Source organism: Hemiscyllium ocellatum, chromosome 31, assembly GCF_020745735.1.
Source record: "Hemiscyllium ocellatum isolate sHemOce1 chromosome 31, sHemOce1.pat.X.cur, whole genome shotgun sequence".
Classification (NCBI taxonomy): Eukaryota; Metazoa; Chordata; class Chondrichthyes; order Orectolobiformes; family Hemiscylliidae; genus Hemiscyllium; species Hemiscyllium ocellatum.
The window spans coordinates 27999839-28023776 of record NC_083431.1 but is presented as its reverse complement, the minus strand read 5'-3'; the positions used below and the strand labels follow the sequence as shown (position 1 = coordinate 28023776).

General features: G+C 40.5%; 1 protein-coding gene across 1 annotated transcript in view; it reads right to left on the bottom strand.

Moving 5' to 3' along the window:
- crcp (calcitonin gene-related peptide-receptor component protein) overlaps positions 1 to 23938 on the bottom strand; it is a 92324-nt gene that overhangs the window by 55941 nt on the left and 12445 nt on the right. The window contains exons 2-4 of the mRNA XM_060848051.1: positions 23798 to 23834; positions 22524 to 22622; positions 6431 to 6525 (exon numbers count right to left, since the gene is read on the bottom strand). Coding sequence (XP_060704034.1) covers positions 6431 to 6525; positions 22524 to 22622; positions 23798 to 23834 — 231 coding nt within the window. The remainder of the gene's footprint in view (positions 1 to 6430; positions 6526 to 22523; positions 22623 to 23797; positions 23835 to 23938) is intronic.

The following is a 23938-nucleotide window of genomic DNA, read 5'->3' as shown; positions in this document are numbered from 1 at the left end:
ATTGCAACTATTTTGTGGCTCTATGACGAATATATAACCTGTATCGATTTCCCTGAGTTGACCGTTCTCAGTCTCACTGAGGGCAATGATGTAGGTGTAATGCCTAACCAGCTGTGCTGACGAGAGCAGTTCTACTTCTAGTCAGTCAGCTGTGCAATTATCTTGACGGTGCACATGAATAGGACTGAAGGGTCTGTTTCCATGCTGTTTCATTCTATGACTCTATGTTCCATGCACCATGACTTTACCTTTTTGGAATGAAATACCATTGTGGTGATGGGATACCTGCCAACTTTGCCCTGGCTATAGAAGTGAAGTAGATCATGTTTTAGGCACATTTTCTAGCCCATTATTTAAAAATCTTTCACAGGATGTGTGCATCACTAGCTAGATCAGCATTTATTGCTCATCTTTAATTGCCCAGTTGGCAGTTAAGAGCCAACCTCATTGTTGTGGGTCTGGAGTCACATGTCAGTCAGACCAATTAAAAACAGCAGTTCCCTTCCCTAAAGGACATTAGTGACCCAACTGACAGATTTTTTTAAAATATAAAATTCAAACTTCACCTTTTACCATGGTAGGATTGAAACCTAAGTCTCCAGAACAATACCTGGCTCTCTGGATTAATACTCTTGTGATAATACTACCAGACTATCACCACCTTTCTCCTGAGAAAATGATAGTGAGCCAACTTCTTGAACCACTGCAGCCCATATGAGTAGGTACTGTTATGGAGGGAGATTCAAGATTTTGTCGCTGCAGCAGCAAAGTGATACCTGGTATGGAGGGATTGTCTTACAAGCAAAGGCTAAACAAGTTGCATCTCTACTCACTGGTGTTTAGAAGAATGGGAGGAATTTTCATTGAACCATATAGGATTCTTAAGGGGCTTGACAGGGTAAACGCTGAGAGGATGTTTCCCCTCAGTGGATGGTCTAGGGCCAGATGGTGAGGTTCAAATGAGCCAGGTCTAGGGCTCATTTAAGACTGCGATGAGGAGGAATTTCTTCTCTCAGATCGTTGCAATTATTTGGAACTCCTTATCACAGAGAGCTGTGGGGGCAAAGTCTTTGTGTACATGAGGCTGAGATAGATCGATAGATTCCTGATAAGTAGGGGAATCAAGGGGTATGGGGTTAGGGCAGGAAAGTGGACACAAAGAATGCTATTAAATGGCAGAGCAGGTTTGAGGGGACAAATGGCCTATGCCCGTTCCTATTTCTTATGATCTTAACTGGTTTCAATTCAGACGATTTACAGTCTGAAGGTGAATATTCAGGGGATAGTGTCCTCATGCATCTGTCACAGTTGTCTTTTTAGGTACCAGGTTTGGAAGGTGCTGTTATACTGAAGAGTTAACTAAGGTGCATTTATTTCAATACAAAGGGTCTTACAAGAAAGGCTGATGAACTCAGGGCATGTTTAAGAACACGGGACTGGGACATCATAGCTCTTACAGAAACCTGGTTGAGAAATGAACAAGACTGGCAACTCTATGTTCCTATAGGAAGGATAGAAAAGGAGGCAAGAAAGGTGGGGGTTAGCATTTTTGATTAAGGAATATATTACTGCTATAGCTAGGAAAGATATTTCTGATATATCCAGTGAAAATATATGGGTAGAAATTACAAGTAAGAAAGGAACAATCACTTTGATGGGATGGGATGGTACTATAAGTCCCTGAGTAGTAAGAGGAAAATTGAGAAACAAATATTTAGGGAGATCTCAGAGACATGTAAGCATAATAAGGTTGTAATAATGGGGTTTTAATTTTCCAAATGTGTGGAAAATTAAATTTTCCAACTACCATAGTGTTAAAGGTTTGAATTGTGAAGAATGAGTCAAACGTGTTCAAGAAAATTTTCTACATCAATACGTGGATGCTTCTACTAGAGAAGGAGCAAAGTCAGGCCTTCGTTTGGGCAAAAAGGCAGGGCCGGTGACTGATGTAAACGTAGGTGAACACTTTGGGTTCAGTGATTATAATTCTGTTAGTTTCAAAATGGTTATGGAAAAGGGTAAGCCTTCCATAGTAGTTCAAGTTTTTAATTTTGACAAATTTTAATTCTAAAAGTTGTTTGAAGTAGACTGTTCGCAAGTAAAAGGACATCTGACAAGTGGGATGCATTCAAGAGTGTGATAATGAGAGTACAGAGGCATTGTTCCTTTTAGAGTGAAGGGTAAGATTGATCAGCTAAGGAACAATGGATGAATAAAGATATTGAGATTTGAGTCAAGAATAATACAGCATTTTAATTAAGATAGAGATAACCTGGTTCAATCTCTTATTCAATACAGAGTGCCTTCCTGATTTTTCTTTTAAGAATGGTTCTGCAAAGAGGGTTTGTGGGATAGCATTGGCAGATAAGGTTAAGAATAATCCAAAAAGATTCAACAAATACATGGGGGTAACTCGAGAGAAGGTAGGGCCTCTTAAAGATCAAGGAGGACATCTTTTTGTTGAACCCCAGGAGATGGGAGAGATACTAAATTTATATTTCATGTCAGTTTTTATTGTGGGGAAAGAAATGGAGTCGAAAGAACACAGAGAAATAAACTTTGATGTTTTAAAACCATTACAGAAGAGGAAATTCAGGATATCTGAGAGAAAATAAAGGACCTGATCTAATGTATGCCAGAACATTGTGGGAAGTAAGAGAGGAAATTATGAAATTGCTGAAACATTTGCATCATCTATAACAATGAGTGAGCTGCCTAATGACCAGAGAGTGGCTAATGTTGCACCTTTGTTTAAGAAAGACTGTAAGAAGAAACCGGAGAACTATAGACATGTGACTCTGACTTTGGTTGTGGGCAAACTGTGAGAGGTGATTATAAAATATAGGATTTATGGATATTGAGAGGGGCAAAAATTGATTGAGGATAGTCAACACCGTTTTGTGCGAAGAAAATCATATCTCAAACTTGATTGAGTTTTTTTGAGGAAACTACCAAAAAGATTGATGATGGTAGAGCAGTAGATGTTGTTTATTTGGATTTTAGTAAAGCTTTTGACAAGGTTCCACATGGCAGATTAATTTGTAAAGTTAGATCACATGGGATTCAGGGTGAGCTTGCCAATTGGATATAAAATTTACTTAATGGCAGGAGACAGAGAGTAATAGTGGAGGGTTGCTTTTCGGACTGGAGGTCTATCACCAGCAGTCTTCCACAGGGATTGGTCCTGGGTCCTCTCTTGTTTGTCATTTTATATAAATGATCTGAATGAGAATATAGAAGGCAGAGTTAGTAAGTTTGCGGATAACACCAAAATTGGTGGCATAGGAAATAGTGAAGAAGGTTTTCCAAGATTATAAAGGAATCTTGATCAAATGGGTCGAGGGACTGAAAAATGGCAGATGGAATTAAATCTGGATAAGTGGGAAATATTGCATTTTGGTACAACAAAGGTAGGGCTTATATAATTCACGGTAGGGCCTTGGGCAATGTTGTAGAACAGAGGGATCTCGGGGTACAGAATTATTTGAAGCTTGTATCACATATAAACAGCGTGGTTAAAAAGGTGTTTGGCACGTTTGCCTTCATTGCTCAGTCCTTTGAATATATGATTTGGGAAGTTATGTTGAGGTTTTACAGGATATTGGTGAGGCCTCTTCTGGAATACTGTATCCAGTTCTGGTTGCCCAGTTATAGGAAGGATATTATCAAGCTGGAGGGGGTTCAGAAGAGATTTACCAGGATGTTGCTGGGTATGGAAGGTTTGAGTTTTAAGGTAAGGCTGGACAGGCTGGGACATTTTTCACTGGAGCATAGGAGTTTGAAAGGCAATCTGAAAGAAGTTAATAAAATAATGAGAGCCAGAGATACAATTAATGGTTGTTGTCTTTTCTCTAGGATGGAGATTTCAAAATGAGAGGGCACATTTTTAAGTTGAGAGGAGAGAGATTTAAAAACATAAGATGTAAATGTTTTACACAGAGGGTGGTTTGTGTGTGGAATGAACTTCATGAGAAAGTAGTGGATGTGGGTACAATTACAACATTTAAGAGACATATGGATAGATACATGAATAGGAAAGGTTTGGAGGGTTATGGGCTTGGAACAAGCAGATTGGACTAGTTTAGTCTGGAATTATAGTCACATAGACTAGTCGGACCGAAAGATCTGTTTCCATGCTCTATGACTCTAAATGAACAACACGGTCCTGAAAAGACCTACTCAGTTAATCGGGGGCAGTGAAGTTCCACCTCTGATCCCTTCCAGTGAAAAGCGATTTTATGGCTTACGATGCCCGTGTGCAGATTCACCATGATAGCTCTCAGGGACTCTACAACTGCTATATCACTCAAACATTACCACAGGACTTTTGACAGATAGCAGACAGATGAACATGATTTGCATATGAATTGATTAAAGGCAGGGAAATATGCACATCATCAGCTTTGCTCTTCCAATCTAACCTACTGTGGTCAATGGTAAGGTGAGTCTGTCGAAAATAGATTGCGGGACCTGGACGTCTCTTGTCAAGCTCTACATATTCCACAACATGGTGCTGACTCTCATTTAAAGACCATTATACCCTAGATTATTCTTGTTCACCTGCATAAGCCTTCATTTCCATGGGTGGGAGACCTGATAGCTGTCCTTATTTGATTTAGCTTGCTTGTCAAAATAATTTAGTGGGGTGTGGCTGATGTCACATGCTAACAACTATTTAGAGTCCCAGATGAGGAGAAGATCAATACAGGGTAAATCCCTCCAAAGAGTGCATGAGCCTGCATCAGAAATTCTACCTTCCATTATATTGGTATTATTCATAAAACTATTCCAAAGTGAATATCATCAGTGGAAAATTTTCTTGATGACTTCAATTCTTTATCACTAAGCCAGCCAACTATCCATTTAAATTACATAAGATGGTTTTCGAAGAATGTTAGCCAGATTACTTGCAAGTTTTGACACTTCTATTGAATTTTACTAAATTATCCAGTCGCAATCACATCTGTAAAGTACAACTCTGGTTGGCTGAAGAGCAATAGTCATCTAAAAGTTTGGCAATAAGCCAATATAATGTCTCAAAAAATCGTAATATTTTACTGCATTGGTTTCATCAAAGTAAAGCTGCATCACACTCCAAGTTCCCAACCACCATTCTCCATTCCAATTTTGTGTCCAAGATCATTCTCCATTAAATGTTGAGCTCACAACTCTGGATAGGGTTTTGAAAGACAATGAAAAAGCAGGCTCTGCTGTAGCTGGAATAAAAAATTAGTAATGCTGTTTACATTGTATAGTGCAGCCAACAGTGGAAAGAGCTGCTTGTCAGCAGCTCTCGCAGGTCTAATGAAGATTGTAACCAGCCCTCAACCTTTTCATCTTGTATGGCCACTAGATCTTATCTTTGGAACTCAGAAAAAATTATATGCAAGATACTATCTGCCCAATATTTCCCTTTTACTTTTTTCATTGTATGCCAATGTGGAATATCAGAACAAGACTGGCAATCTTGCAGATTTACGTACAACTACAGGACAGTAGGATGAAGTGTAATTGAAATTTAGTAAATAGAATTTTGTTTTCAACTTTTTATTACACACTGCATCTAATTTGGAACATATCAATTCCATCTGGTGCCAATTCCTGCTGTGTATCTTGGCATTTAAAAAAACATGACAGCTTAGCATATGTTCAGGAACACGCAACACTGAAGCATACAAGTTTTAGTGTCCTACAGAGAAATAGTCACATATAAACTAACATTATGATTTTTGTACCAAACTTCTGTTCTCACTGCGAAACCATACTCATTCTCAACTTTCTCTGAAGAATGGCGCTGTGATGCCTTTAGCATCTGGGTGAATTTTCATTTCAAGTTTTTTTTTGTGCAAATCACAAGATACATTGCAGCAACTCACCAAGGCTCTTAGACTGCATCTTCTAAACAGTGAAGAGCTACCATCAAGGAGGACACAAGCCTGCAAGTTCTATTCCAAGTCATAGATCATGTCAAATTGGATTTATATCTGTGTTCCTTTCCAGTAACTAAGTCAAAATCCTAAAACTTGATCCCTAATATCACAGTGGTGCACCATATCTCTTCGGCTGCAGCACTCACCATCATCTTCTGAAGGACTGTTAGGGATGGGCAATAAATGGTGGCTTCGCCAGCAATGCTTCCAGCCCCAGAATAAAGAATGTGAACATCACATTTTTTTATTTTTAAGTTTCAAAGACCAAAAAATATCCTGAGCTGAACTCCCAAAAACCTTTAAAATATGATGAACAATGAACAACAAGAATTCTTAGTTATTGACTAAAATAAAAGTAGAGTGATGTAAGGTCATAAATCAGTCAATTTGGAATTGTAAAGACTTAGAAATTTGCCTATAAAAATATTTGTTTATTCTGACTTAAATTACTTAGACATTCCAATGAAAAAAAGTAGTGTGAAGTGGATAGCTGTACTTACTTGGTCAGTCTTTGTGGAAGCATAGCTCTAAGAAACGTGGTTACAATTTCTGGTGTCTGATGTTTGCATGGCGTTTTGGACAAATACTTTAAAGTCTATGAATGAAATATAATAAACAAGATAAATACTCTATCCTCAACAGTGTGGATGTCTTCAACAAAATTGTTCATAATTTTGAACACCTCAAAAAGGTCATCTCTTAATCTTCTCTGTTCCAAAGTGAACAAGCTCAATTTCTTTACACTTTCCTTATACCCAAAATCTCTTATGTCTGGTATCATTCTAGTTAATCATTTCTGCACACTCTCCAAAGCATGAACATCCTTCCTTAAGTAAAATAAAAATGCTCAAAACTAAACCTAAACTCAAAATGTGATATGACCAACGATTTGGGTCAAAATCCTGGAATTCTCTCCCGGAGGGTATTGTTGGTTAACCTACATGTGGACTGCAGTGGTTTAAGAAGGCACCTCATCACCATGTTCTCAAGTGCAACTAGGGATGGGTAATAAATGCTGGCTAGCCAGCAATGTCCATGTTCCACGCATAAATAAAAACATTTGTACAGGTATAGCAATCTGTCTTTGCTTTTATGCCCGTCTATAAACCCAAGCATCCTAATAACTGTTTCAACTTGCAGGCCACCATTGTGGAATTACTTACATGAATCAAGAGGTCCCTCTGCTCCTGTACTCTCCTCAAAGTCATACCATTTAGCCTGTACTGTCTCTTCAAGTTTCTACAGTATGGAGATAGGCCCTTCGGCCCAATAAGTCCACACCGAACCTCCAAAGAGCACCCACCCAGACCTATTTCCTTACATTTACCCCTGACTAACGTACCTAACACTATGGGCAATTTAGCGTGACCAATTCACCCAACCTGCACATTTTTGGATTGTGGGAGGAAACCCACGCAAACACAGAGAGAATGTGTAAACTCCACATAGACAATCGCCCGAGGTGGGAATTGAACTCGGGTCCCTGGCACTGAGGCAGCAGTGCTAACCACTGAGCCATCATGCCGAGTAAATGCATAACCTTACAGTTGGCTGCATTGACATTCATCCATCATATGTCTGCTCATTTGACCAACTTGTCAATGTCCCTTGAAAGTCACTCAACATTTTACTCACAATTCACTATTCTCCCTAGCTTCGTACCATCTACAAATTTAGAGATTTTAGCCTCAACAGCCATCTCCAAATAGTTTGTACAAATCTGAAAAAGCAAGAGACCTAACACTGATCCCTGGGGAACACCGCTTTCAACTCATCTCTAGTCTGAGAAATGCTTATCTCTACCTACTATCTGTTTTTTATATTTTAACCAACTTCTAATCCATGCTAGGAGAAAGTGAGGACTGCAGATGCTGGAGATCAGAGCTGAAAATGTGTTGCTGAAAAAGCGCAGGTCAGGCAGCATCCAAGAAACAGGAGAATCGATGTTTCAGGCATGAGCCCTTCTTCAGGAATCCTGAAGAAGGGCTCATGCCCGAAACGTCAATTCTCCTGCTTATTCCTTCTGGGCCCCACTTTATCCATCATTAATCTTTACTATTAATACATTTGAAGAACATTTTGCTATTTGTTTTAGAGCAGCCTGGCATTTTTTCCTCATGCTTCCTCTTAGCCTTCCTTGTTCCAGCCTTCGCCTCTCTCCTGTATTTGCAAAACTTTTCTGGATTTCTATTATTATTCTGGTTTGCGTCTAATGTCTCCTTTCTCTTCCTTAGTTTCTCATCAATATACTTAGCCATCCAGCATCCTGTAGCTTTAGATACCCTGTATTTATTTGTCATGGACATGTATGTAGCTTACATCCTATTCATCTCTTTTGAAAGTCCCCCTTTATCATCCACTGTTTATCTACCAAAATGCATTTCCAATCAACTTGCTCCAGTTCAACTTTAGACCCCTAAAATTTGCTCTTTTCCAATCTGTGATCTTAATCCTTTACTGATTTTTATTCCTTTCTAACTTAATATTGAACCTTATTACATTATAATTGCTACTTACCAAATGCCCCCTTACTCTGACATTCTCCACTTGGCCAGTCTCATTTCCTGGGACTAGAGCCAGCATAGCTTCATCCCTGGTAGGAGTGTAAATGTACTGTTACAGAAAGTTCTCCTCCACGTGACAGGAATTTCTCCCCTTCTATGCCACACACCCTACCTACCATCCAATCTATCCTGGGGTAATTGAAATCACCAGGTATCACAATTCTACTTGCCTTGTAGGCTTCCATTATCTACCTTCAATTGCTCTCTACTACTTCTGCCCAATATTTGCAGGTCTAAAATAAATATCCAACAAGGTCACAGCTCCCTTCCCATTTCTTACATCTAACCACATAGATTCTAATTCAGGTACTGCATCTTATTCAAGGGCTACGATACTATCTTTGATCACGACTGCTTTTTATCCACTTTGTTTATGCTCAAAAGGGTTATAACCCAAGATATTAAGTATTCAGTCATGTTCTGGCTTGAGCTAAAGTTTCTGCAGCTATGTCATATCCCCCAGAACAATGTCTGCTTCCAGTTCCCCAGTTTTGTTCATTATACTCCATGCATTTACACACATATATTTAGCCCTTAGTTCTTTTTTGTCAACTGGAAGGCAACTATTTTTCTATTCATAGTCAACATTCAAGCCTTCTCTTACTTCCTTTTCACCATTTTGCAGCATCTCTTTTGTCTCTTCTAAAACTACACCCATTAGTCAACCCCCAACCACCCCCGCCATTTCTCTGACTAAAAGCTCTTGCATCAAAACATTTGCACCAGAAGTTGGGATGTCAAAATTGCAGTAACAAATTAAAAGGAAGCAGAGGGTAATAATGGAAGGATGCTTGTTGGACTGGAGGCCTGTGACCAGTGGAGTATCTCAGGGTCGGTGCTGGGCCCCTTGCTGTTTGTTATCTATATCAATAATGATTTAGATGAGAATGTGCAAGGCATGATTAGTAAGTTTGCAGATGACACTTAAATAGGAGAAATCATGGACAGTAAGTAAGGTTATCAGAAATTGCAGTAGGACCTTGATCAGCTGGGGAAGTGGGATGTCAAAATTGCAGCAATAGATTAAAAGGAGGCTGCAGAAGGATTTAAGAATGAGGACTGCTAATCATACATGACTCATATTGTTAAGATACATAGGTGAATGGCTTTATTTAATGACACATCTCTAAGCCAGGAGGCCAGGTTCAAGTCCCACCTGCTCCAGAGATGTGTTTAGATTAGATTCCCTACAGTGTGGAAACAGGCCCTTCGACCCAACAAGTCCACACCGACTCTCTGAAGAGTAACCACACCCCCCCCCCGACTAATGCACCGAACACTATGGACAATTTAACATGGCCAATTTACCTGACCTGCACATCTTTGTGATTGTGGGAGGAAACCGCAGCAACTAGAGGAAACCCACGCAAACACGGGATGAATGTGCAAACTCACACAGACTGTTGCCCGAGGGTGGTATCGAACCTGGGACCCTGGTGCTGTGAGGCAGCAGTGCTAACCACTGAGCCACCATGTCACCCCTCCACCGTGTTGATTAAAAATATCTTTGAGAGTACCTAAAAGAGACTGAAGGGACCCTTGTGACGCAGTGCAACTCAGAAATAGCAGCTGATATGGTCACCTGCTCCAGACGTGCATCATATCACATCAGAACAGGTTGATTAGAAATGTTGAATTGAGAAATGGATGGGAAGGTTGTGGCACTGTGGTAATGTTATTGTTCTGGCAGTTCACATGCATTCAACTCCCAGTAGCCAGTGACATTTAACTTTTGTTCCTTTAAGGGACTGCCATCTATTTAATTTTTGTTCAATTCGGTTTCACTGTTTGGATTAATATATTGAAACAAAATAAAGAGGACTGCTGGGTTACTAAGTTGTTTAGTACAAAGTAGATATATGAAATTACATTTTCTCTTCTTCCTTAGGCGGATTAGAAAATTCAACATGTCTATAAAGGACCCTCACCAACTTGTATAGATACACCACAGAAACTATTCTATCGAGGTGTATTACAGCCTGGTACAGCAACTACTCTGCCTAGGACAGCAAGAAACTTAAAGTTGTGTGCACAGCAGACCTATCTGTATTAAACCCAATTTCCCATTTCTTGGCCCACTTCCCCAGCTGATCAAGATCCTACTGCAATTTCTGATAACCTTACTCACTGTCCATGATTTCTCCTATTTTAGTGTCATCTGCAAACTTTCCAATCATGCCTTGCACATTCTAATCTAAATCATTATTGATATAGATAACAAACAGCAAGGGACCCAGCATTGACTCTGAGACACTCTACTAGTCACAGGCCTCCAGTCCGACAAGCATTCTTCCATTATTACCCTCTGTTTCCTACCATCAAGTCAATTGTATATCCAATTTGCCAGCTCGCCTCTGGATTCCATGCAATCTAACCTTCCAGAACAGCCTAACATGTGGAACCTTATGGAAAGCCATATAGACCACGTCTACCACCCTGCCCTCATCAACCTTCTTGGTCACTTCATCAAAGAACTCTAATGATTTGTGAGGTCTGAGCTCCCTCACACAAAGCCACGCTGACTTTTCCTAATCAAGCTTCTTCCCTGTCATTATTAGACTGATGAATGGACCTCTCTAACTTCAAATAATGTTGACCTTGCTTTGCACACCTCTTACACAGCTGTAATCTTGTATACCTCGCACCCTACGATCTATATGTCCTTGTTTGCTATGATTTTCCTGTACCTCTCACAAAACAAAGCTTTTCACTGTACTTAGGTACATGTGACTAGAATAAATCAAAATAAACAATAAATCAAATCAAGTTTTCTGTGAATAAACCTATTAAATGAGAAAAGACCAGTATATTGTTCCAAACCTCATCAAGAGTATAGAAGTTGGGAGGTCAAGATGCGACTGTAAAGGACACTGTTTAGGCCACTTTTGGAATATTACGTGCAATTCTAGTCTCCCTCCATCGGAAAGAAGGAAAGATGTTGAGAAACTTGAAAGGGTTTAGAAAAGTTCTAAAAGCATGTTGCCAGCTAGGGGGAGAGGCTGAATAGGCTGAGGCTATTTTTCCTGAAGCATCGGAGGCTGAGGGGGTGACCTTATAGAGGTTTATAAAATCATGGGGGACATGGGTAGGGTAAACAGACAAGGTCTTTTCCCTGGGGTGGGGGATCCAGAACTAGATGACATAGGTTTAGGATAAGAGGGGAAAGATATAAAAGGGACCTAAGGGGCAACACTTTCAAGCAGTGGGTGGTGCATGTACAGAATGAGCTGCCAGAGGAAGTGGTACAATTACAACATTCATAAGGCATCTGGATGGGTACATGAATAGGAAGGGTTTAGAGGAACATGGGCTAAGCGCTGGCAAATGGGACTAGATTAATGGGAGGATATCTGGTTGGCATGAACGAGTTGGACTGAAGAGACTGTTTCCATGCTGTACCTCCTTATGACTCGATAACTGGCTTGGGATTCAAGGAACAAGGACAAGAATTCTGAATAGACAAACTGGTGGATAAACAGCGAATGGAGATGAGGAATGATAGAAGGAATTGTGGAGCAGAATTTACCATAATATAGTAATTATAATATAATTAAGTGCCTAAGTTCTGGATGAGCTTGAAATGATGTTCATAGAATGCAGTTAGTTAGGACTTGTTAAAATTGCATTTAAAGAATTCAGCATTCAGTTGACAGAAATGGATGAGTATTATGACTGCAGTGGATGAAATGGTATTCTTTAGCCAAACAACACAAGGACTAGTATGGCTTTCCCTTCTTTTAAAAAACCAACCAAAAAGTGCTTCCATGTTGCAATAATCATAAATAACTATATGAGTAAGGCTTAGCTGGAACACATCCCAGAGAAGTGGTGGCTAGGGAGAGTGTGGATCTTGCAACTGCTCCTGAGACTGTAGGCTTAAAGATTTATTATAGTTTCATTACAGTTATTACATTTAAAAGACATTTGGATAAGTATATGAATAGGAAAGGTTTGGAGGGATATGGGCAAGAAGAAGGCAGATGGGACGAGTTTAGTTTGGGATTGTGTTTGGTATGGACTGGTTGGACTGAAGGGTCTGTTTTTGTGCTGTATAACTATGACTACGACTCAATCAAAACGTCCATGAAAATTCCATGCGTTTTAATTTTGCTCATCTACCTTCTGTGGGGGAGGCCTTTATCAAAAGAATTCTGAAAATCAACATTTACTAAATCCATAAACTTCCTTATACCAATTTTGTTAGTATCATCCTTAAAAAATAAACTCCAAATTTATCGAACATAAATTTGCAATTCATGCTGACTATGGCCAGTCAGATTTTTTTTGTCCATGTGTCTATTTATTATGTCCTTTAGGATACAGAATATGCTAGAAGGGTCTGTAGTTCCCTTTGTTCCTTTCTTAAGTAATGGCGGGATATTTCCAAATTTTCAATCTGCAGATATCGTCCCAGAATCCATGGATCATTGATGATCAGATGTAGAAGCAAAATTAGGCCATTTGGTCCATCCAGCCTGCTCTGCCATTGATCATGGCTGATACGTCTCTAAACCCCATTCTCTTGCCTTCTCCACATAACCCTCGATTCCCTCCCCAATCAAGAACCTACAATCTCTGTCTTAAAGACACTCAGTGACTTGACTTCTGTAGCAGAGTTCCACAGAATCACTACCTCTAGCTGAAGAGGTTTCTCCTCATCTCAGCGATTTGGAATTTTAGAAGATGGTTACCCATGCATCTTCTATCTCTATATCAAACCCCTTCCAACACTTTGGATTGTAGGCTATCAAATTTATGCCCCATTAATTTCTCTGGTACAGTCTTCTGACACATACTCATTTCCTTCACTTTCTTTGTCAGCTTTTGAGTTTTTGCACCTTGAAGAATTAGATGGTTTGCAAAGGCCATGAATAGAGCACAGACAGCCAAGTTTCTGATAGCAAGACTGGCTCTAATGCAACGAGGAGTGCGTCAGGTTGCAAGCGATCTATTGCGATAGGGGACTCTCTAGTCAGAGGCACAGACAGTCGTTTCTGCAGCCGACAGCGAGAAATCAGGATGGTGTGCTGATTCCCCGGTGCCAGAATCAAGGATATCTCAGAGAGAGTACAGAATATTTTCAAACAGGAGAGGACCAGCAGGAGATCTTGTATACATCAGAACTAACAACATAGGAAAAGAAAACGATGAGATTCTGAGGACAGAATATAGGAAGTTAGGCAAGAATTTAACAAGATCCTCGAGCACAGTAATATCTGGACTATTCCTGGCGTCATGAGTTAGTGAGGGTAGGAATAGGAGGATAGAACAGATGAATGCATGGCTGAGGAACTGGTGCAGGGAAGGAGGATTCACATTTTTGGATCTTTGGAATCTCTTCTGGGGTAGAAGTGATCTGTACAGGAAGGACAGATTGGCAGAGAGATTTGCGAGATGTGCTCAGCAGAATTTAAACTAGTAAGGTGGAGATAGGGACCCAAGGAGATAGTGAGGAAAGAGAGGAGTCTGAGACTGGCACAGTTGGGAAAGGAGCCAGTCAAACAGTTAGGGCAGGCAGGAACAAAGCAGAGAACAAAGTAAGACTGATAAATTAAACTGCATTTATTTCAATGCAAGAGGCCTAACAGGTAAGGCAGATGAACTAAGGCCATGGTTGCAAACATAGGACTGAGTTATCATAGCAATTACAGAGATGTAGCTCAGAGGTATACAGGACTGGCAGCTTAATGTTCCAGGAGATACATGTGATAGAAAAAATAGAATGTGGGGGCAAGAGAGGAGGGGGAGTGGTGTTTTTGATAAGGGATAACATTACAGTTGTGCTAAGGGAGGATATTCCTGGGAATACATCAAGGGAAGTTATTTCGGTGGAAATGAGAACTAAGAAAGGGGTGATCACCATATTAGGATTGTATTAGAGATTCCCCCCGCCACTCCACCCCCACCCCCAATAGTCAGCAGGAAATTGAGAAACAAATTTGTAAGGAGATCTCAGTTAACTGTAAGAATAGTAGGGTGGTTATGGTTAAGGGGATTTCAACTTTCCAAACATATACCGGGATTGCCATAGTATTAAGGGCTTAGATGGAGGGGAATTTGTTAAGTGTGTACAAGACAATTTTTTGATTCAGTATGTGGATGTACCTACTAGAGGTGAAAAACGTGACCTACTCTTAGAAAATAAGGCAGGGCAGGTGATTGAGGTATCAGTTGGGGGAGCACGTAGTGGCCAGTGATCATAATTCTTTTAGTTTTAAAATTGTGATGGAAAAGGATAGACTGGATCTAAAAGTTGCAATTTTATATTGGAGGAAAGTCAATTTTGATGGTATTAGGCCAGAACTTTCAAAAGTTGATTAGGGCAGATATTTGCAGGGAAAGGGATGGCTGAAAAATAGGAAGCCTTCAGAAATAAGGTAATGAGCGACCAGAGACACTATATTCCTGTTAGGGTGAAAGACAAAGCTGGTAGATATTGGGAATGCTGGATGTTTAGAGAAATTGAGGGTTTAGTCAAGAATAAGAAGGAAGCACATGTCATGTGAAGGTCCTAAGGAGTGTTGCTGAACAAAGAGACCTTGGAGTGCAGGTTCATAGCTCCTTGAAAGTTGAGTCACAGGTAGATAGGATAGTGAAGAAGGCGTTTGGTATGCTTTTCTTTATTGGTCAGAGTATTGAGTACAGGAGTTGGGAGGTCATGTTGTGTCTGTACAGGACATTGGTTAGGCCACTGTTGGAATATTGCGTGCAATTCTGGTCTCCTTCCTATCGGAAAGATGTTGTGAAGCTAGAAAGGGTTCAGAAAAGATTAACAAGGATGTTGCCAGGGTTGGAGGATCTGAGCTACAGGGAGAGGCTGAACAGGCTGGGGCTGTTTTCCCTGAAGCTTCGGAGGCTGAGGGGTGACCTTATGGAGGTTTACAAAATTATGAGGGGCATGGATAGGATAAATAGTCAAAGTCTTTTCCCTGGAGTCGGGGAGTCCAGAGGTAGAGGGCATAGGTTTATGGTGAGAGGGGAAAAGATATAAAGAAGACCTAAGGGGCAACTTTTTCACGTAGAGGATGGTACCTGTGTGGAATGAGCTGCCAGGGGATATAGTGGAGACTGGTACAATTGTGATATTTAAGAGGCATTTGGATGGGTATATGAATAGGAAGTGCTTGGAGGGATATGGGCCAGCTACTGGCATGTGGGACTAGATTGGGTTGGGATATCTGGTCGGCATGGACAGGTTGGACCGAAGGGCCTGTTTCCATGCTGTATATCTCTATGACTCTATGTGCAGACAGCAGAGATCGAGTGAATCTTTAACAGAGTATAAAGGCAGTAGGAGTATACTTAAGAGGGAAATCAGGAGGTTAAAATAAGACATAGCATAGCTTTGGCAAGTAGAGTTAAGGAGAATCCAAAGAGATTTTATAAATGTATTTAAGGACAAAAGGGTAACTAGGGAGAGAATATGGACCTTTAAAGATCAGCAAGGCCACCTATGTGTGGATCTGCAGGAGATGGGGCAGATATTAAACAAGTACTTTGCATCAGTGTTTACTGTGGAGAAGGATGTAGAAGATATAGAACCTGTGGAAATAAACAGCGACACTTTGAAAAATGCCCATATTACAGTTGAGCGGTTGCTGGATGTCTTAAAATGCATAAAGGTGGTTAAATCCTTGGGACCTGATCTAGTGTACCCTTGAACTCAGTGGGAAGCTAAGAAAGTGATTGCTGGGCGCCTTGCTGAGATATTTGTATCATTGATAGCCACAGCAGAGGTGCCAGAAGACTGGATGTTGGCTAAAATGGTGCTACTATTTAAGAAAGGTGAAAGGGAAATGCCAAGGAACTACACATTGGTGAGCCTGACATTGGTAGTGGGCAAGTTGTTGGAGGGAATCCTAAGGGACAGAATTTACTTGTATTGAAAGACAAGGACTGATTAGGGGATAGTCAACCTTGGTTTGTGCTTGGGAAGTCATGTCTCACAAATGTGATTGAGTTTTTTGAAGTAACAAAGAGGATTGACAAGGGCAAAGTGGTGGACGTGATCTATATGGAATTCAGTAAGGTATTTGACAAGGTTCCTCATACTAGACCGGTTAGCAAGGTTAGATCACATGGAATACTGGCAGAAGTAGCTATTTGGATACAGAACTGGTTTCATGTTAAAAGACAAAGGGTGGTGGAGAAGATTACTTTTCAGACAGGAGGCCTGTGACCAATGGAGTGCTACAAGGATTGGTGTTGGGTCCACTGCTTTTTGTCATTTATATAAAAAATTTGGATGTGAACACAGGTAGTAAGTCTGCAGATGACACCAAAATTGGTGGTGTAGTGGAAAGCAAAGAAGGTTACCTCAGTGTACAACCGGATCTTGATCAAATGGGCCAAGGAGTGACAGATGGAGTTTAATTTATATAAATGTGAGGTGCTGCATTTTGGAAAGGCAAATCAGAGCAGGACTTATATACTTAATGGTAAGGTCATGGGGAATGTTGCTGAACAAAGAGACCTTGGAGTGCTAGTTCATAGCTCCTTGAAAGTGGAATCCCTTGGTAGATAGGATAGCGAAGATGACATTTGGTGTGCCAAATTTTAGTGGTGAGAATGCTGAAGATAGGAGTTGGGAGATAATGTTGTGGCTATTGGTTAACACTGGTCAAGCCACGTTTGGAATACTGTGTACGATTCTGGTCTCCCTGCTATACGAAGGATGTTGTGAAATTTGAAAGTGTTCAGAAAAGATTTACAAGGACATTGCCAGGGTTGGAGGATTTGAGCTATAGGAAGAGGCTGAATAGATTAGATTAGATTCCATACAGTGTGGAAACAGGCCCTTCGACCCAACAAGTCCACACCGACCCGCCAAAGAGCAACCCACTCAGACCATCCCCCTACATTTACCCCTTCACCTAACACTACCAGCAATTTAGCATGGCCAATTCACCTAACCTGCACATTTTTGGACTGTGGGAGGAAACCAGAGCACCCGGAGGAAACCCACACAGACACGGGGAGAGTGTGCAAACTCCACATAGTCAGCCGCCTGAGGCAGGAATTGAACCCGGGTCTCTGGCACTGCGAGGCTGGGGATATTTTTCCTGAAGCACGGAGGTTGAGGGTTGACTTTATGCAGGTTGATTAAATCATGAGGAGCATGGATAGGGTAAATAGACAATCTTTTTTCCCTGGGGTGGGAGAGTCTAAAACTAGAGGGCATAGTTTCAGGGTGAGGGGGGAAAAACTTAGAAGGGACCTAGGGAGCAACTTTTTCACGCAGTGGGTGGTGTGTGAATGGAATGAGTTGCCAGAGGAAGTGGTGGAGACCGTTACAATTACAACATTTAAAAGGCATCTGGATGGGTATGTGAATAGGATGGTTTTAGTGGGACATGGGCCAAATGCTATCAAATGGGACTAGATTAATTTAGGATATCTGGTCAGCAGGGATGAGTTAGACCAATGGGTCTGTTTCCGTGCTGTACACCTCTATGTAATAAGTTCTTTAAAAGACTGTCCATTGTCCATGTAGAGTCTTTTGATGCATTTTTCCAATCCAGGTCAGCCAATTTGTCCCTCATGCTTTCATAACTTCCAATCATATTTAACATTCTTCCTTCAGATTGAATATCTCACTTTTAAACATAACATAAAATTGCTACTCATTGTCCTCTCTGTGGGGATGTCTGGTTCATGGCCATTTGCCTAGGGATCCAAATGAGAGAACAGAGGTAGAAAGATCTCATATCTAAAATATAATAAGACATTTAATTTGAGAAACCCCATGGCTCAACTTGTCAAATTGAAGACCTAAAAATGCATAAAGCACTATATATTTACGTCCTGAGATGTAGTTAGAAGTTGGTCTTAACAGAAACATCCCAAAAAAATTACATTAGTGGGATCTCCCAAAAGTTGGGCGGCACGGTGGCACAGTGGTTAGCACTGCTGCCTCACAGCGCCTGTAGACCCGGGTTCAAATCCCGACTCAGGCGACTGACTGTGTGGAGTTTGCACGTTCTCCCCGTGTCTGCGTGGGTTTCCTCCGGGTGCTCCGGTTTCCTCCCACAGTCCAAAGATGTGCGGGTCAGGTGAATTGGCCAAGCTAAATTGCCCGTAGTGTTAGGTAAGGGGTAAATGTAGGGGTATGGGTGGGTTGCGCTTCGGCGGGTTGGTGTGGACTTGTTGGGCCGAAGGGCCTGTTTCCACACTGTAAGTCTAATCTAATCTAAACAGTTTACAAAACAAATATTTAGTAGGCACTCCAAAATGCACAAATGAGATTTTACAGTTAGCAAAATGTCATGCTTTATTTGAATAAAACAAATTTGAGCAGAAATTAACAAAAATAAAAACTGAAAAAAATTCTGAAGTAGCAGTCAACAGTCGAATGGTACTGTGATAAGTACCAAATAAACAATTCTACTAAACAGCAGGTAAATCAACACTTATGGAGATGATATCAAGATGATGGTATAAATTCATGCTGTTTGTCTGTTGCTTGGTGTAATTCTGTTCTTTACTGTCGTCAGATTCAGGTTTTACATGACCATGCCTTCTTAAACGGACTTGCAGAGCACACTTTCACACTACTTTAGTTGCTCACTATAAAGCAAACTACTCCTTTGCTGTACTTTATGGAAACCACGTCCATGATTGCTGAGAGGATGTAGCAGAGAGTATTAGCTGTAAGGTTTCCTAGGCAACAAGCTGTTCAATCTGGTGCAACACTGCTGCTGTCTATGCAATGCTGCTGAGAAACTCAAATTTTTGTTTCATTTCCAACAGATTTGTATATACTTCTCATCACTGACGCCCACAAAAGATTTCTGATTGGAAAAAAAAGGCAAAAGATAAGGATGAAGCCCCAAAAAGATATTGAAATGAAATCAAGCTTGTAGGACCCTCACACAGTTTGTAGAAAGTTATTAGTTCATATGAAAATGCTACCAAATATTCAGAAACATTGCTTGAATCAATTTGATTTCAGAAAATCTGTCTGAGTGGTTAGATGGAATGCTAAGGCATATCCTAAAATTTCATACATTAGACCATAAGACAAATAATGCGGCATTTGAAATTGTAACAAAAACTCGAAGTGATATCCAAAAAATTGACAGTATTTCAGTATTTGATCAGAGCTAAAATAAAACTATCATGACCTCTTTGTAAGGCAAAGCAGAAAGAGGGTTTAAACTAGGCATAGTTAGATGACAGATGTCAGAGTGTTTGCAGATGAGCTGCAAATGAGAGTGAGAATCATAGAATCCCTAGTGTGGAAGCAGGCCATTTGAACCATCGAGTCTACACCGACCCTCCAAAGAGCATCCCACCCAGACCCAACCCCTACTCTATCTCCGTAACCCTGCATATTCCATGGCTAATCCACCTAACCTACACACCCCTGGACACTATGGCAACTTAGCATGGCCATCCACCTAACCAGCACAACTTTGAACTTTGGGAAGAAACTGGAGTACCCGGAGGATACAGGGGCAGCATGCAAATTCCACACAGTTACCCGAGGGTGGAATTGAATCTGGATCCCTTGTGCTGAAGCAGCAGTGCTAACGCTGAGCCACTGTGCTGTCTCAAGGATGGCACAAGCCAGGTGAGAACGACATCATGACAGCAGCAGTAGTAACGTGTTTTGGACCCATTTGATTGTACTACTTTTAGATCACAACAGTCACCTCATGCACTGAAACTATTTTGTTTTCACAGGCATTTGGCCAACCACTCTGTCATTTAATCCTTCATACAAGATTGATTTTAATTCAAAGGGATTCTCCTTTTCCTCCCTACCACATGTCCCCTAGATTCTACGGATGGACCCACCTTCTTAAGCAATCTAACTAGACAGCCCTGGATGACAAGCTCCCAGACTCTTGCCCGGTGGCTGTACATCTCCCAGACCACACTAGCCCTAAACCTTGGACTGGTCACGCTGGACATCAGAGGCAGAGACTCCCTGACCAAGAACACCTCGACTAGATGCCTCACAGCCAGTTCCCTAGACTTGCTGCACCCAGGAAGCCAACATCCTGTGGGGATTTTATCAAAATCTTCTGAAAATTGAAATAATACATTCAATTGTTTCCCCTTTATCGACTCTGCTAGTAATTTTCTCAAAAAAGGTTCCTCAAACCTGTTTACTACCTTGCAAATTGCAGCAACAGAACCTATTGAATTTGGGAAGAAGATCACCAAAGCATCCATATCTCCGTAGCTACCTCTTTCAAGATGCTAGCATGTATAATATCAGATCCTAGGGACTTAGCTGCTGTCAGTCCCATTCATTTCTCCAGTATAACTTTCTCACTAATATAAGTACCTCATTCTTCTTCGTGCCTTGAATTGCTAATTCAGGGAAATTTCTTCTATCTTCCTCAGTGAGGACAAATACAAAGTAATCATTTAGCTTCACTACATTTCTCTATTCTCTTTCATAAATGCTCCTGCCTCTGCTTGCAAGGAGCCCACACATTTCCTTTTTTGCATAGCATGGAAGATTTTACAATTTGTATTATTCTTTTGCTATTTCACATTCATATTTTATTCTCCCTTTATCAGTTTCTTGATCCTTTTTTTCTAAAAATCATCTAATCCTTTGTTACACTAATATTTCTAAATAACTGGAGAGACTATAAAGATAACATAGACATCTTTAACTACCCATTGCCCATGCACCATCATATCTTTTTAATTATTTCCCAATCCACTTCATAACTTCTTTTGTTCAAAGTAAGCACCCTGGCTTTAGACTGAATTACCACACTTTAAAACATAACATAAAATTCTGTCATAGTATGGTCACTCGTCAGTTAAGGTTATTTTACAGCAAGATTACTAATTACCATTTTTCTATTACATAGCACAAGACTTTAAAATGTCTGTTCTCTAGTCAGTTCTTCAACATTCTGCTCTAGAAAACCAACTGCAACACATTCCAGAAACTCATTCTCCACAGCATTAGCCCTCATAAAATTTATTCAGTTTGCACGTAGTTTGAAGTTAACATGATTACTGTACTATTTACACTACATGCCTTTCTAATTACCTGATTTAATATCAGGCCCAACACTACCACGACTGTTTGGTACGAGTTGTTTACAGTCCAAAGTTTGCTAACCTTTGCTGCTTCTTAGTTCCACCCAAACAGAACTCACATTTCTTTATTCCAAACAGAGATCCTTCTTTACGAATGAACTGATACTGTATGTTATTGTGTTCTCTTTTGTTCATCTATCCTTTGTTCCCATTCCATTTTGACTCCCATACTTTCTCATCTATCCTTACCTAGCCCTAGACAACAGAACTTTTTCTGCCTTGCATTACAGTAAACACCCCTCAGCTCTGACCTAAGTACAATCTTCTGCTTGTCCTAAAGATGGTGTTTAATTTTGACTCCATCTGTGCAACACCTTCTACTCAGAAACAATAGATAGAGATGACTTATGATAATCATGGAGATAAAGAAACAACAAACATTCATTTAAAAATTTTCCAGTAATTTTGGTTTGTTTTATTTGTAGCAAAATATGTGGAACAATGTGTCTGTTTCTAAAGAACCATGATTCGTATGGGAACAATGAGCTAATTGCTACAATTAGGGGCGGCACGGTGGCACAGTGGTTAGCACTGCTGCCTCACAGCACCTGAGACCCGGGTTCAATTCCCGACTCAGGTGACTGACTGTGTGGAGTTTGCACGTTCTCCCCGTGTCTGCGTGGGTTTCCTCCGGGTGCTCCGGTTTCCTCCCACAGTCCAAAGATGTGCGGGTCAGGTGAATTGGCCATGCTAAATTGCCCGTAGTGTTAGGTAAGGGGTAAATGTAGGGGTATGGGTGGGTTTCGCTTCGGCGGGTCGGTGTGGACTTGTTGGGCCGAAGGGCCTGTTTCCACACTGTAAGTCTAATCTAGAAAGATATATTATCAAAATTTCATGTCCCACCATGGAAGTTACACATGTTCATCATGATAAACTGAAGGGCTTTCCTGTAGATGACAAAAGGTTGGGTGAAAAGAATGCAAATCTTGGCAACACACAAATGTTGTATTCTACCTACCTCATACATTATTGTGTTAAGATTTTGCTGACCAGCACTATGCTTCTTATTTCCACTTTCTTTCCGTTGCTCTTTAAGATCAGTCAGAAGCTTAAAGACCTAAAAGGAATAATAAAAGGATGAAAAATTGCCGATAGGACTTTCAGCTAAAATTTCAATGTAATAGATAGGATGATCCAGCAAACCCATTATAGCACCAGGTCAGCTACATCCACATAGCATGCAAACTTGCAACAGGTTTATAATTGTACAGTTACAATGCTTCACCTGACACTCCTTCCATGTAAACATTGTATACTTACAGATACAATAAATAAAGACAGTTTGAATTAATTTATGGGCGGCACGGTGGCTCAATGGTTCGCATTTCTGCGTCACAGCACCAGGGACCCGGGTTCAATTCCCGCCTTGGGAAACTGGCTGTGTGGAGTTTGCACATTCTCCCTGTGTCTGCATGGGATTCCTCAGGGTGCTCCGGTTTCTTCCCATAATCCAAAGATGTGCAGGTCAGTTGAATTGGCAATGCTAAATTGCCTGTAGTGTTAGGTGCCTTCATCAGAGGTAAATGTAGAGGTATGGTTCTGGATGGGTTGCTCTTTGGAGGATTGGTGTGGACTTGTTGGGCCGAAGGGCCTGTTTCCACACTGTATGGAATCTAATCTAATCAAAATATATTGGTACTTTGGCTCTAAACAAATATAGAAAATATACAGAAGCAAAGAAAATAAAATGATAAACTTTATTATTTGGATGAACAAATTCTCATACTTCAACTTACCACACATAGCACAAATGTTCTACTGAGAAAAAGCAAATAATGCAGCAAATTCACATCAAAATAGCACTTAAATTTCTTTCAGAGTGTGGGCATCAGTAGATCAGGCAACATTCATTGCCAATCTCTAACTGACCTTGAGAAGATGGTGGTAATTTGCCTTCTTAAACCACTGCAGTCCCCGAATGTGGGAACACCGTAGTGTTGTTAGGATTGGAGTTCCAGTACTTTTACCCAGCAATAGTGAGGAACAGCAATATTATTCCAAGTTAGGAAGGTCTGTGACTCGAGGAGAATTTACAGGTGGTGGTACTGTCATGAGGTTGCAGCTTTGGTAGGACTGTGGGAGTTTGTTTGGAACAGGAATCATATTGGAGTGAAAATGTTAACTCTATTTCTCTCTTTAGAGACAGTACTAGACCTGAAATTTTCTTGTGCTATTTTTATTTCACAGCTTTTTTTTCAATCATTGAAACGTGCACAAAGTTAGAAACTTTACCTCATAATTACTCAGCATTGCAGCATTTGCATCTTTTCTGAAAGAGAAAATGAAAGGATCAAGTTTTGATTTGAAAAACATTACAGAAATAAAAGAGACAAGTAATTGAGTACAGAATATATATTACTGCTTTTGAAAACT